Source organism: Dunckerocampus dactyliophorus, chromosome 6 (genome assembly GCF_027744805.1).
Source record: "Dunckerocampus dactyliophorus isolate RoL2022-P2 chromosome 6, RoL_Ddac_1.1, whole genome shotgun sequence".
Classification (NCBI taxonomy): Eukaryota; Metazoa; Chordata; class Actinopteri; order Syngnathiformes; family Syngnathidae; genus Dunckerocampus; species Dunckerocampus dactyliophorus.
The window spans coordinates 31,687,547-31,702,234 of NC_072824.1; the positions used below are offsets into that span (position 1 = coordinate 31,687,547).

Here is a 14,688-nt window from a genome sequence, read left to right on the forward strand (position 1 = left end):
AATCCATAGAAGACATCCCCAGTCTAAACAGCACAGTACAGTCTAAACAGATGGGAAAAAAAAAACAACTTTTTTTTTTTTTTTTTTTAGCATTTGTGTACCTGTATATGTAAATATGTGCGTACTTGTGTAGGTGCAGATGTAGGTGTGTATATATATATGTATGCGCGTGTTTGTATGTACACACATGTATTAGCAATTGATGTGCTACAAAGAGGGGGTAGGATTAAATAAGCTCTGCTTCTTCCTACTCCTTTTCGGACATATGCGTGTTCGGAATGAATTAAACCAAACCAAACCAACTGCATCAAGACGCATTCCTCTCTGCATTATCGTCACGCTAGTTCAGGGGTGTCCAAAGTGCGACCTGAGGGCCGTAACTGTTCTCTAATTGGGCCTCGGCCCATTCTACAAATAAGATTTTAAAAAAGAATCGCAAAAAAATGTCATTTTATGAGAATTAAGAAACAAATAGCAATCGCAATTGTTGGGAAATTAGGCTGGAAATGTGGGGAACCGCAAAGCTACAAAATCTGCCTAGCAACAAGTGATTGCTAAAAATTGATTGGTAACATATCATTTTTTTTTACCCACATTTGTGAATAATATAATATTTTTATAAAATGTGCAATATATAAAGTATATTTTATGTTGCTTTGTTTCATATCAAATCATTACAGTGGATCCCCGCTCAGATGCGTTTCAGCAAAAAAGGAAAAAAAGTGCAGTCATTTTACATGAATAAAGAAAACAAATGGAAATTGCAATTTTTGGGAAATTAGGTTGTGTAAAAGTTATAATATTCCGATAATAAAGTCAAAATATTATGAGAATAAACACATAATATTAAGAGAAATAAATTTATTAGAGGCAAGTTTAAATATGTGTAAAAAAAAATTACAAACAAGAAAAAATGAGCAAAAAAGTGTCATGTAATGACAAAAAGTTCATACAAATTATACGCGTTGTGTTTATATTTTAAATACGCCTTTGCATGTCAACATGGGTTGGTTGAAAAAATGTAAACGTGGCCCCCCCGCATGCTGCGATTTTCCGGTATGCGGCCCTCGGTGGAAAAAGTTTGGACACCCCTGCGCTAGTTAAAGAGCACACTTTGTTCTCGTAGAATGCGGAGGCCCTGCAATGCAGTGAAAAGTTCACGGTGTTAAAAAGGGAGGATTAAAAAAAAAGTCCAAGGAGAGGCGATGAAAGAACGTGTGACTCAGCAAAAATGAGGCAGCAAGGAGGCCCAAAGAACAAAGTCTATTATTTCAAACCATCATCATCCTCCTGGTTGGACATGTGACTCCATTACTACTTCAATGAGTGCAGATTTATTATGACCTCCAACAAGGTTATACTGGTTAGCCACAGATGCATCTTCAAATTGTGAACGGTGACATTTTGCCAAAGATAACAATCATAAGTGACGCAGGTTATGACATCATAACAATGCTTTGACAGTGATAACAGTCCCGCAAGGAATGGGAATTGCAGAGTAACTCCTGATACCGTATGGCGATATTTTGCCAACTTTGATACGATAGCGATAGTTTGCTAGTAAGGGTGGTATCACAATTGATCACAATCACACTTAAATGTTTCAGATCATCAAACAAATGTAAATATTAGTCAATGACAAAACAACTGAACACAAAATGCAGTTTTTAAATGAAACTTTTTATTATTAAGGGAGAAAAAAATCCAAATACATGTCCCTGTGTGAAAAAGTGATGGCCCCCTAAAGCTAATAACTGGTTGGGCCCCCTTAGCAGCAACAACTGCAATCCACTCATCTTTGCATCTTTGCAGTCCTCTGGACTTTGAATTGTTGTCATTCAGCCACATTGGAGGCTTTTCCAGCATGAAGCGCCTTTTCAAGGTCATGCCACAGCATCTCAATAGGATTCAGGTCAGGACTTGGACTAGACCACTCCAAAGTCTTCATCCATTCAGAGGTGGACTTGCTGGTGTGTTTTGGATCATTGTCCTGCTGCAGAACCCAAGTTGCTTTCAGCTTGAGGTCACCAACAGATGGATGGACATTCTCCTTCAGCACAATTCATGCTTCCATTTATCACAGCAAGTCTTTCGGGTCCTGAAGCAGCAAAACAGCCCCAGACCATCACACTACCACCACCATATTTTACTGTTGCTATGATGCTCCTTTTTTTAATGCATCGTTATTTTTACGCCAGATGTAATGGGACACACACCTTCCAAAAAGTTAGACTTTTGTCTTGTCAGACCACAGAGTATTTTCCCAAAGGTTTTGGGATCATCAAGATGTTTTCTGGCCTGTTTTCTGCTCTTTTTTCAGAAGTGGTTTTGGTCTTGGAACTCTGCCATGCGGCCACACAGTGGTCTAGTGGTTAGCACGTTGGCCAATACAGGAACAGCCGGGAGATCGGGAAGACCTGGGTCGATTCTCCCCTGGGCATTTCTGTGTGGAGTTTGCATGTTCTCCCCGTGTGCGCGTGGGTTTTCTCCGGGCACTCCGGCTCCCTCCCACATTCCAAAAACATGCAGTTGAGGTTAATTGGCGACTCTAAATTGTCCATAGGTATGAATGTGAGTGTGAATGGTTGTTTGTCTATATGTGCCCTGCCATTGGCTGGCGACCAGTCCAGGGTGTACCCCGCCTGTTACCCAAAGTCAGCTGGGATAGGCTCCAGCATGCCCCCGCGACCCTAATGAGGATGAAGCGGTATAGAAAATGGATGGACTCTGCCATGCAGGCTGTTTTTCCCCAGTGTCTTTCTTATGGTGGAGTCATGAACTCTGACCTTAACTGAGGCAAGTGAGCCCTGCATTTCTTCGGATGTTGTTGTGGGGTCTTTTGTGACCTCTTGGTTGAGTCGTCGCTGCATTCCTGGGGTCATTTCGGTTGGCCGGCCACTCCTGGGAAGGTTCACCACTGTTCTATGTTTTCACCATTTGTGACTGTGGTTAGCTAGAGTCCCAAAGCTTTAGAAATGGCGTTACAACCTTTTCCAGACTGATAGACCTCAATTAATCTGTTATTCCAGAGGAAAACATCTCACTTCACACCGGTGAACATTCAGGGAGCGGACATAGAGTTGGTAGACAGCTACAAATTCCTTAACAACAAACTGGACTGGTCCGTCAACACCCACGCCCTCTACAAGAAGGGCCAGAGTCGCCTCCACCTGCTGAGGAGACTGAGGTCCTTTGGTGTGTGCAGGACTCTTTTACGGACCTTCTATGACTCTGTGGTTGCCTCAGCCATCTTCTATGCTGTGGGCTGCTGGAGAGGGGGCAGCACGGACAGGGACAGGAGCAGGATCAATAGGCTGATCAGGAGAGCGAGCTCTGTCCTGGACGGTCCTCTGGACTCCGTGGAGGAAGTGGGGGAGAGAAGGATGTTGGCTAAGCTGACATCCATCATGGACAACACCTCTCACCCGCTACATGACACTGTTGTTTCCCTGGGCAGCTCCTTCAGCAGCAGACTGTTACACCCACGGTGTAAGAAGGAGAGGTTCTGCAGGTCCTTCATACCGACCGCTGTCAGGCTCTACAACACCTGCACCACCTGAACCATGTTGTATTCACGATGTATTCTTTACTTGCGTATCTTGCTTACTGCTGTAAGTGAATTCCCCTGCTGTGGGATAAATAAAGTACAATACAATACAATACAATACAATACAATACAATACAATACAATATTGTCACAATGCATGGCGGCTGTCGCGTGCTTGACCCCCAGTATGCAGAGATGAGGCGATGGTGTGCAAATAAAAAGTCTTTAATAGTTCAATAACTCAAAAGCGACAGAGAGGAAGGCTCTGTGAAAGACTGACAGGTACATTCCAAGGCACAGGTCAGTAGAGAGTCTAAGTCAGGGGTCACCAAGGTTTGTCCTTGTGAGAGCTACTTTTCCAAAATGAAAATGGCCAAGAGCTACTCATTTTTGTAACATTTCTTTTCAGAGCTTATTTTAAACCCAAACAAAGCGAATATGCTTGTTTTACCAGAACATGAACAAAATGCTGGTGTCCACAACTCACATGTTGTATTTCACAATGCATTTCTTTCTACTCTTCTTTCATGATTAACTGGAAACCTGAATGAAAAGCAGGCTTGCGGGCACCTCATGTGGTTGTGGGGGGCTACCTGTTGCCCGCGGGCACCACGTTGGTGACCCCTCGTCTAAGTTATGGCACCAGTAACAAACTCAATGAGCCAGCGCCGTACGTCTGACGACGCTGGCCTTTTAACTGCCACTAATTGGCGACAGCTGCGCGGGCACCAGGTGTAAAGCAGCTGCCTCTTCCACCGAGCAGGAAGCACAGCTTGCCAAAATAAGAGCGCAGGACAGGAAATACTCGCTCCTGTCCTGCGTGTCATGACAGTTATGTTTGAACAGGGGGTCAATGACTTTTCCCACTCAGGGCCATGGAGGTTTGGATTCTTTTTCTTCCTGAATAATAAAAAGTTTCATTTAAAAACTGCATTTTGTGTTGAGTTGTGTTGTCATTGACTAATATTTACATTTGTTTGATGACCTGAAACATTTAAGTGTGACAAACATGCACAAAAAAAAGAAATCAGGAAGGGGGCAAACACTTTTTCACACCACTATGTTGCAATATCAACGTTTCCACGGTTATCTACATCAGGGGTGTTTTTTATGTTTTCTTTTTAAATTACTTTTTTTTAGAATCGATTTTAGAATCCTAGAATGATGTAGACCAAGTATCGCCATTCCGCCCATGCGGGTGTACCTGCCTCCCTTCTGTGTCTCAGGTGACACATTCCAGATCAAATGTCAGGGTCTGAGCTTACGTGATGCTGTGTGTCACTCGTTACCTTGAGTAGCGACACGCACGACATGGATCTCATGACTCATCACGGCGCAGGAGGGCATGAACTCCTCGCTCAGGACCATCGCCTCGATGCGCACCTCCAACCTGCACCAGAGCACAAACAAAAGATGATCAGAACGCAAACTTGGACATCGTGGGAGTCGTCAGTGTACGGCTTGTACAGTATATGTGCCAATATTCTTGGTCAGTGTCTATGTGTGTATACAGTATATACATGTGTATATACAGTATATACTGTATATACACAGTACTGTATATACATGTATACACAGTATATGTCAACACAGCCGTTATTGTCTGGGCAACCAGCATCGTCCAATGCACAACATCATCTCCCAACAGAAGAGCAGTCTCAGTGGCAGATTACTATCACTGCCCTGCTCAACCGAAACACTGAGCAGATCATTCCTCCTCCACGCCATGTGGCTTTTCAACACAACAGAGAGGGAGCGATAAAAACACACACAGGACTGGACTTATTACCTAATCATGAATAATTATTATGTATTATTATTATGCATTTTTTATGCATTACTATTATGTATTATTATTATGTATTATTGCACAACAAATTGGAAGTGAACCATTCCGTATTATTTTTTTACAGTTTGTATTCATTCTTAGTTCTTATTAGTTTCTTATTTTTCTTGCCTGTCTTGCCTTCATTGTTTTTTATGACGTTATTATGATTTTTGGAGAGCTGCTCGAAACATAAATTTCTCCTGGAGATTAATAAAGTGTCTATCTATCTAAATATCTGGCAACACAATTGAGCAGCAACATAATTGGACTTGCTTGTGTACAAGCAAGCATGGTGGTGGTAGCGTCATGGTCCAGGGCTGCACGAGTGCTGCCGGGCACTGGGGAGCTGCGGTCCTTCGAGGCAAAAACATTCATTCCAACATGTACCGTGACGCTGCGCAGCAGAAACGCGGCTGCACAGCGGTGTGTCGACACGTAACACTGTACTGACGTACGAAAATGGGAGGGGTGGACTCACTTGACTGTATGTCAAATATGAAATGAGTGCTTTCTTTCCCTTCCAAAATAAATGAAACATGAAAGGACGCAAGGGCCACTTTGAATTCAAGCATGGAAGAAAAAAATCCAAGCTTTATAAAACAATATAGGTGAAAAAGATTATTATTAGCATGAACTTCTTTCCATCAATTTCCACTCATGTTATTATGACTTTATTCCCTTAATTTTATTTCCAAAAATTACAACTTCATGTTGTTTTGTTTCTTCCTCATAATATTAAGACTTTTAAAAAAATGACATATTTTTTCTTTAATATTTCAACTTTATTATTTTATAATATTATTTTTTTATTTTATAATATTATATTATAATATTATTATATTATTTTATAATAATTGTTCTCGTTGCAATACCACTTTTTTCTCTTAATAATTTGGCTTTATTCTAAATAAAAATTACAGCTTTTTTTCCATTTCTACTGTTGTTTTTTTCAAGCTATTTCAACTTTCTTCTTGGAAATGCACTCCTCGTAATAATCGTTATGCCTTTACTCCCATAATATTCTAACTTTTTCCCCAAACTAAATTTCCCAAAATTAAAATTTTATTTTGGTTTGTTTGTTTCTCACAATATTACGACTTTTAAAAATCAACGTATTTATATTATTTTAATATTTCAGCTCTATGCTACTAAAATGATATTATCTTTTTTGTCATTAGAATACGCCTTTTTTCTCGTAATATTTTGACTTTAGTCTTATAAAATTACAGCTGTTTTTTTCTACGTTTTATTTTCCTTAACTTTCTTGTCATATTATGCCTTTATTCCCATAATATTACGCCTTTATTCCCATAATATTACGCCTTTATTCCCATAATATTATGCCTTTATTCCCATAATATTACGCCTTTATTCCCATAATATTACGTCTTTATTCCCATAATATTACGCCTTTATTCCCATAATATTATGCCTTTATTCCCATAATATTACGCCTTTATTCCCATAATATTACGCCTTTATTCCCATAATATTATGCCTTTATTCCCATAATATTACGCCTTTATTCCCATAATATTACGTCTTTATTCCCATAATATTACGCCTTTATTCCCATAATATTATGCCTTTATTCCCATAATATTACGCCTTTATTCCCATAATATTACGCCTTTATTCCCATAATATCATGCCTTTATTCCCATAATATTACGCCTTTATTCCCATAATATTCCCATAATATTATACCTTTATTCCCATAATATTATGCCTTTATTCCCATAATATTACGCCTTTATTCCCATAATATTACGCCTTTATTCCCATAATATTACGCCTTTATTCCCATAATATTATGCCTTTATTCCCATAATATTACGCCTTTATTCCCATAATATTACGCCTTTATTCCCATAATATTTTGACTTTATTCCCATAATATTATACCTTTATTCCCATATTATTACGCCTTAATTCCCATAATATTATGCCTTTATTCCCATAATATTGATGAGACTGAGGTGGAGAGGGTGAAAACCTTCAAGTTCCTTGGCACACACATCAGCGAGGACCTCACCTGGTCTCACAACACCCAACAAATTATGAAGAAGTCCCAAAGGAGACTGTACTTCCTGAGAAGACTGAGGAAATTCGGCATGTCCACCACAATCCTGAGTTGCTTCTACAGATGCACTATGGAAAGTGTCCTTACCGCCTCCATCACTGTTTGGTACGGTAACTGTACAACACGTGATAGGAAGGCACTCCAGCGGGTGATCAAGACCTCACAGAACATTGTTGGGGCAGCCCTCCCCTCACTGCAAGACATTTATACATCTAGAGTCCTACGCAGAACACACAACCTCATCAAGGACAGCACACATCCACAACACTCATTATTCACACTCCTACCGTCAGGCAGACGCTACAGGAGTCGAAGTCCAGGACCACAAGGCTGGCAAACAGCTTTTACCCACAGGCCATCAGGCTTCTCAACGAAGCACTCACACACGCCACACGCAACACACGCACACACTCATAGCACTTTATTTATTTACTTATTTATTTATTCATTTATTTGTATTATTTATTTGTACTAATGTCTCTTCTGTTGTTGTTGCTTAATTTATTGGTATATATGTTTATGTTTCTTACGTTCTTATTCTTTCTTGTGTTTTCTTTCTTTTCTTGGGAGAATGAACAGAATAAGATTTTCATTGCATAGTATAACTGCTGTTTTACTATGCACATGACAATAAAACTCTTGAATCTTGAATAATATTATGCCTTTATTCCCATAATATTATGCCTTTATTCCCTTTGTATTACGCCTTTATTCCTATAATATTATGCCTTTATTCCCTTTGTATTACGCCTTTATTCCCATAATATTACGTCTTTATTCCCATAATATTACGCCTTTATTCCCATAATATTATGCCTTTATTCCCATAATATTACGCCTTTATTCCCATAATATTATGCCTTTATTCCCTTTGTATTACGCCTTTATTCCTATAATATTATGCCTTTATTCCCATAATATTACGCCTTTATTCCCATAATATTATGCTTTTATTCCCATAATATTACGCCTTTATTCCCATAATATTATGCCTTTATTCCCATAATATTACGCCTTTATTCCCATAATATTATGCTTTTATTCCCATAATATTACGCCTTTATTCCCATAATATTATGCCTTTATTCCCATAATATTACGCCTTTATTCCACTAATTTTTTGACTTTATTCCTAAAATATTTTGACTTTTTCCCCAAAATGAATTCTCCAAAAATGACAACTTCATGTTGTTTTGTTTGTTTCTGATAATATTATGTATTTTTTAGTCTTCTAATATTTCAGCTCTATGCTACTAAACTGACATAATCTTTCCTCATAATGTTACATCAGTCTTCTAAAACTTTTTCTCGTTAGATGACAATTTTTTTCTCTTGATACTTTTACTTTATTCTTGTAAAATTACTGCTGATTTTCCATTTTTGCAGGGTTTTGTTTTGTTTTCTTGTTCAATTATATTTTTGGATGTTGTGTTGCTCAAAGGCGCGTGGGACTCACCGAGGCACCTGGATGAGAAGGTACATAAAGGAGTCGACCAGCGTCAGCTTGTCCGGGTCGCCTTTAAACGCCTGCAGCTTCTTGATCTGAAACAGAAGTTTCTTTTCTCAGATGGGTGTTGGTGTACGTGGGCGTGCACGGGCACGGACCTCGTCTGCGTCGGGCAGCAGCTTGAGCAGGTCTTTGAGTAGCTCGGCGCCGTAGAGCTTCCCGTCTCCTCGCCGTATGTCTTCCACAATGGAGCGGTTGGACCTGCGAGTGTCGGCACACAACAGCACAGGTGCGTCTTTCACAAAAGCTACTTTGTTGCCGTCTCTTCCCGTGACAGGATATCAAGGCAGGAAGTGCTTTTGTATCCTGAAGCTGCACCTTTTAAATGATTTCTAAACCTTTTACTGGCTCTGTGCTTCTTCTTCTTCTTTGTATTGATTATTATTAAGACCCATATTATGGTATTAGTATAAGTTAAGTCTGAGAGGTGCCACAATAGTGGCTTTAACGCTTTAATGCAGGGGTGTCCAAACTTTTTCCAGCGAGGGCCACATACTGAAAAATGAAAGGATGCATCTTTGCCACTTTGATATTGATATAAGAAGTTATATAGAAGTTATATATATGTGAAGGAACAAATGCATTGCAGCTTTGTGACATAGGTGTGAAAAAAACAATTATTACTACCAACTTCACTCATTGCTCTTTTTTCCCATTTTTGCTGTTGTTTTTTTCAATAGTTTAACTTTCTTCTTCAATAATTTTGTTACATTTTCTTCTCCAAATATTGTGACTTCATTCCCAAAATATTTTGATTTTTTCCTCCAACCTAATTTTCCAAAAATAACAACTTTTATTTTGTTTTGTTTGTTCCACATAATATTACGATTTTTTTTTTTATAATTAAATAGCAATCCCTCGCTTAATATATTGGGCCTGTAGCACAATTATAGACAGGCAATTTTTTTTTATCGTGACAGGCCTACTTAATATTTTTTGGGCCACCACAGGAAGTAGTGTCCAGAACAGGAAGCAAAATAGGATCAACAAGGAACTCTCCCAATGCTAACATGTGTGAATCTACATTATGTCTTATTTTCTCTTATGTCTACTATATTGGGTAATATACTGTAAGTGCAAAGGTGACTACAGGGGTGTTATTTCATGTCTGGAGGGCTCTAATAATGTTAAAAAGCCTGTTTAAAAGGTCAGTTTTCTACTCTCTAACTACAAAAATATTCCATTTATAAATAAGGAATCCTACTTTATGGAAATTCATTGATCACTGTTGGGTCTGGAACCAATTCGCTGCGATAAACGAGGGATTACTGTTGACGACTTAAATGCAAATTGGTGTCAAGTCAATTTTAATAGTAGTAGGCACAAGTACAGGTTTCCACTCTTGTCCAGACCACGAATTCAAACACAAAGCCTCCTTGTGGTGCAGTCTGAGTTCCCCATCTAATTCCTGATTAAACAACAGAAATCTGAGTAAGCTCATTAACGGGACACAAACGTAGACCCAAATCTTCTACAAACTTTTAGTGGCTTCAAACAGTTTTCATAATAAGTCTACTGTGACTTTTAGGACGTATGAACAAACGGGTTTAACACCAAAACTCATCAGAGACCCCTCGCCCGGACGGTGTCACATGGTCTGAGACAGGTGGAGGGCTTACTTTTTGAATTGCTTGAGGAAAATCCCCACATTCATTCCCCTCTTGGAGTCCAGGATGCTGATCTGAAAAGAGACAAGCGACACGTGAGACAACGCAGGAAGTACTTCTTTGGTGGTGTACTGAGTATACTAAGGGTGCGTTTATACAGCAACTCTCTAATGAAAATGGCTATAAGGATTTTTACAAGTTCTACATACAGATTCCAAACTGTAAAAGTGACAGAAAGCACTGCAATACGCATGTCAGAGCAGTCAAGATTCAAGAGAGTTTTATTGTCATGTGCATAGTAAAACAGCAGTTATACCATGCAATGAAAATCTTATTCTGTTCATTCTCCCAAGAAAAGAAAGAAAACAAATGAAAGAATAAGAACATAAGAAACATAAACACATAAACATATATACCAATAAATTAAGCAACAACAACAGAAGAGACATTAATACAAGTAAATAATACAAATAAATAAATAAATAAATAAAGTGCTATGAGTGTGTGCGTGTGTTGCGTGCGGCGTGTGCGAGTACTTCGTTGAGGAGCCTGATGGCCTGTGGGTAAAAGCTGTCGATGGTGATATCACTTGTTCCATCATTTGTTGCTTGTACCTCATGGATATGATACCGCCTCTGACCTGCCCGTAGCTAGGGTATATGAGCCCACCCACTACTTGATAGTTGACAACTTTGTAAAAAAACCCCATTAAAAACAAAAGCAGGCTTTGCTACATGTCTTAAAGAAAAGCCTGGAGCTAACTGAGCATGATGTTGGATGTGGCTGACAGTGGATGTCAAGACTCACCTCTTCTTTGCTGCTCTCTTTGAAAGATCGCGATCGGGAGACCTGGGTCACCATCCCGGCAGTCGTCGTCGCCCCCCGTCCCCCCACCCCTCCCTCCTCCTGCTGCCCAAACAGCTCCTCCACAGACCGGACGTCGATCTGATACTGCTGCTGCTGCACCGGCATGGTCCAAATGTTGGGCTTCCCGCGGACCTTCTCCTCCGGGATGGTCTTCCAGAAGAAACTTCGCACCCGCCGCTTCTTCCTGCCGGAGGTGCTAACCGCGGGTAGCGGCGGGGGAGCGGCTGGAGGTGGGGGTGGCGGTGGCAAAGGGGGCGGGGGCGGAACATCGCCGGAAGGGTAGAGTCCTGAAGTGGAGGACAGGTCGGAGGCGGTGGAACCGCTCCTGTCGGAGCTGCAGCTCTCATTGGCTGAGGACAGACTGCTCATAACCAGCATGGCAGCGAACGTGCGTCTGCTGACGTCAACAGATGATCACAACTTTCAGACCGCACGCATCACTTCACCGTGAGCAGCATTAGAACGCCGCGGCGTCTGACCCCGCACTTTGCTCCTGTTGTCCATCTCATCCAGCCTTCGAGGGTTACCTCCTGCAGGGAGAGAGTGGCGGGGGCGTGGTGGCATTGGCGGCGGCCATGGAGCTGCAAAGGTGACAAAAACAACGAAGGGTGGGATTATGAGGAAAAAGTCATGCACAATCATAAAACCTGAGAGAAAATGAAGGAGGGTGGTGACGGATCAAAGAGGAAGGGGGGATCGAAATGAGGGACACGGCCAAATCCTGTTTTTTTCTGGTTTCGAAGAGCTTTGAAGTCAGTCATGGCATGTAAATTATTCAGACATGTAAGCTTGATTTCCGAACCATTCTTGCGACAGAACACACAATCTAGCGGTACAATAACTACGGTGCTATAATACCCAATATTAGATGAACTGACAGTGTTTCTTTGTCTTTTTTTTTAAAAGAAATGGTGGTCTGATACAGCGTAATCGGTCGCTTTGGTCGGGTGGATAAGATGTTGGTCATGGAGTGGTAATGCATTGGGGCCTAACTTCACAGGATCAAATACTTTTGGACCACAAGTACATGTAACTTGGGTGGGATTTCAAAAGAAGCGAATGGTGGTCTCGAAGGTAACATCTAAGGGAACTTTCTTGGAGACCACAAGGTTGACAACTTTGGTGGACGGGTACTATGAAGTCACAAAATCTCAACGAACCAATTTATTGGCATAAATCAGCGAGCACAATCCAGGGTGTACCCAGCCTTTCGCCCGAAGACAGCTGGGATAGGCTCCAGCATACCTGTGACCAGAGTAAAGACAAGCGGCATTGAAAATGGATGGTTAACTAGCTTGCAGTGAAAGGGCCGTATGTTGGCCATCATTTAGTTTTTTTCCCGAAATGGTCATTTCAACCATACATGCAAGTTTTGTGGCCGAGTGGCGATGGAATAGAAATCCATTGGGGTCTCCCAGTGCAGATTCGAATCCTGCCGACAACGTAGCCTTTCAACCAAAAGGAGGACTGTTAATCCGTGGTCTATTCTGGAGAAGTTGTGACTTAACCATCTAATTTATTTGACCACAAGACAGCTATAAGTTGTACTTACTGGGGTGCGATTTCAGAAAAAGAGAATGGTGGTCTCTAAGGGAACTTTCTTGGAGACCAGAAGGTTGACAAATTTGGTGGACGTTCACTATGAAGTGACTAAATCACAACTAACCAACTTATCGCCATAAACCAGCTACCAGTTCAGCTGACATCAATGTTATTCTGGGTCTCTGACGCATACCTTTCCAGATCAGAACAAGTACTTTCTGGTTAAGTCGTGACCAGCATACCTGTGACCAGAGTAAGTACAAAGGGCATTGAAAATTGATGGTTAACCAGCTCGCAGTGAAAGGGCCGTATGTTGGCCATCATTTAGTTATTTTCTGGAAATGGTGATTTTAACCAAACACGCAAGTTGTTGTGGCCGAGTGGTTAAAGCGATGGACCAGAAATCCTTTGGGGTCTGTGCTGGAAATGTTTTGACTCAACCGTCGCATATATTGACCACAAACAAGCTAGGAGTTGTACGAACTTGTTCAATAAGGTTTCAGAAAAAACGAATGGTGGTCTCTAAGGGCGCTTTCTTGGAGACCACAAGGGTGACAATTTTGGTGGACGGGCACGATTAAGTCACAAAGTCTCAGCGAACCAATTTATCGCCATAAACCGGCTAGCCCAGTCCAGGGTGTACCCAGTCTCTCGCCCGAAGACAGCTGGGATAGGCTCCAGCATACCTGTGACCAGAGTAAAGACAAGCGGCATTGAAAATGGATGGTTCACCAGCTCGCAGTGAAAGGGCTGTATGTCGACCATCGTTTACTTTTTGTCCGGAAATGGCCGTTTCAACCAAACACGCAAGTTGTTGTGGCCGAGTGGTTAAGGCAATGGACTAGAAATCCATTGGGGTCTCCCCGCGTAGGTTTGAATCCTGCCGCCAACGTATGCTTTGAACCAAAACGAAGACTATGAGTTTGTGGTCTGTGCTGGAAATGTTGTGACTCAAACGTCCTATTTATTGACCACAAACCAGCAAGGAGTTGTACGAGCTTGTTCAATAAGGTTTCAGAAAAAGTGAATGGTGGTCTCTAAGGGAGCTTTCTTGGAGACCACAAGGTTGACAATTTTGGTGGACGGGGACGATTAAGTCACAAAGTCTCAGCGAACCAATTTATCGCCATAAACCAGTTAGCCCAGTCCAGGGTGTACCCACCTCTCGCCCGAAGACAGCTGGGAGAGGCTGAAGCATCCCTGTGACCCGAGTAAAGACAAGCGGTATTGAAAATGGATTGTTTACCAGCGAGCAGTGACAGGGCCGCATGTCGGCCATTATTTTTTTTTTCCAAAATGGTCATTCCTATCTGACACACAAGTTGTTGTGGCCGAGTGGTTAAGGCGATGGACTTGAAATCCATTGGGGTTTCCCCGCGCAGGTTCGAATCCTGCCGACAGCGTAGGTTTTGGACTATAAGGAGACAATTTCCAAACTGCCCTGAAACTGTGGCACTTCAACTAACCAATTTATCGACCACAAACCAGCTACTAGTTCAGCTGACATCAATGTTATTCTGGGTCTCTGACGCATACCTTACAAGATCAGAACAAGTACTTTCTGGTTAAGTCGTGACCAGCATACCTGTGACCAGAGTAAGTACAAAGGGCATTGAAAATGGATGGTTCACCAGCTCGCAGTGAAAGGGCCGCATGTCGGCCATATTTTTTTTTCCGGAAATGGTCATTTCAAACAAACACGCAAGT

General features: G+C 41.3%; 1 protein-coding gene and 3 non-coding genes across 6 annotated transcripts in view; 3 read left to right on the top strand and 1 right to left on the bottom strand.

Moving 5' to 3' along the window:
* The window catches only part of fhdc1 (FH2 domain containing 1), a 47,932-nt gene that overhangs the window by 8,182 nt on the left and 25,062 nt on the right, over positions 1-14,688 (bottom strand). For all 3 annotated transcript variants that reach the window (XM_054780503.1, XM_054780501.1, XM_054780502.1), the window contains exons 2-6: positions 11,380-12,020; positions 10,585-10,646; positions 9,064-9,166; positions 8,915-9,000; positions 4,837-4,937 (exon numbers count right to left, since the gene is read on the bottom strand). In XM_054780503.1, coding sequence (XP_054636478.1) covers positions 4,837-4,937; positions 8,915-9,000; positions 9,064-9,166; positions 10,585-10,646; positions 11,380-11,817 — 790 coding nt within the window. In that variant the 5' untranslated portion in view covers positions 11,818-12,020. The remainder of the gene's footprint in view (positions 1-4,836; positions 4,938-8,914; positions 9,001-9,063; positions 9,167-10,584; positions 10,647-11,379; positions 12,021-14,688) is intronic.
* On the top strand, positions 13,792-13,873 carry trnas-aga (transfer RNA serine (anticodon AGA)). Its single transcript has one exon. It is a non-coding gene; the product is annotated as a tRNA-Ser (tRNA).
* Positions 14,303-14,384, top strand: trnas-uga (transfer RNA serine (anticodon UGA)). Its single transcript has one exon. It is a non-coding gene; the product is annotated as a tRNA-Ser (tRNA).
* The window catches only part of trnas-aga (transfer RNA serine (anticodon AGA)), an 82-nt gene continuing 80 nt past the window's right edge, over positions 14,687-14,688 (top strand). The window contains exon 1 of the tRNA in view: positions 14,687-14,688. This exon is cut by the window's right edge and continues 80 nt beyond it. This is a non-coding gene — a tRNA (tRNA-Ser).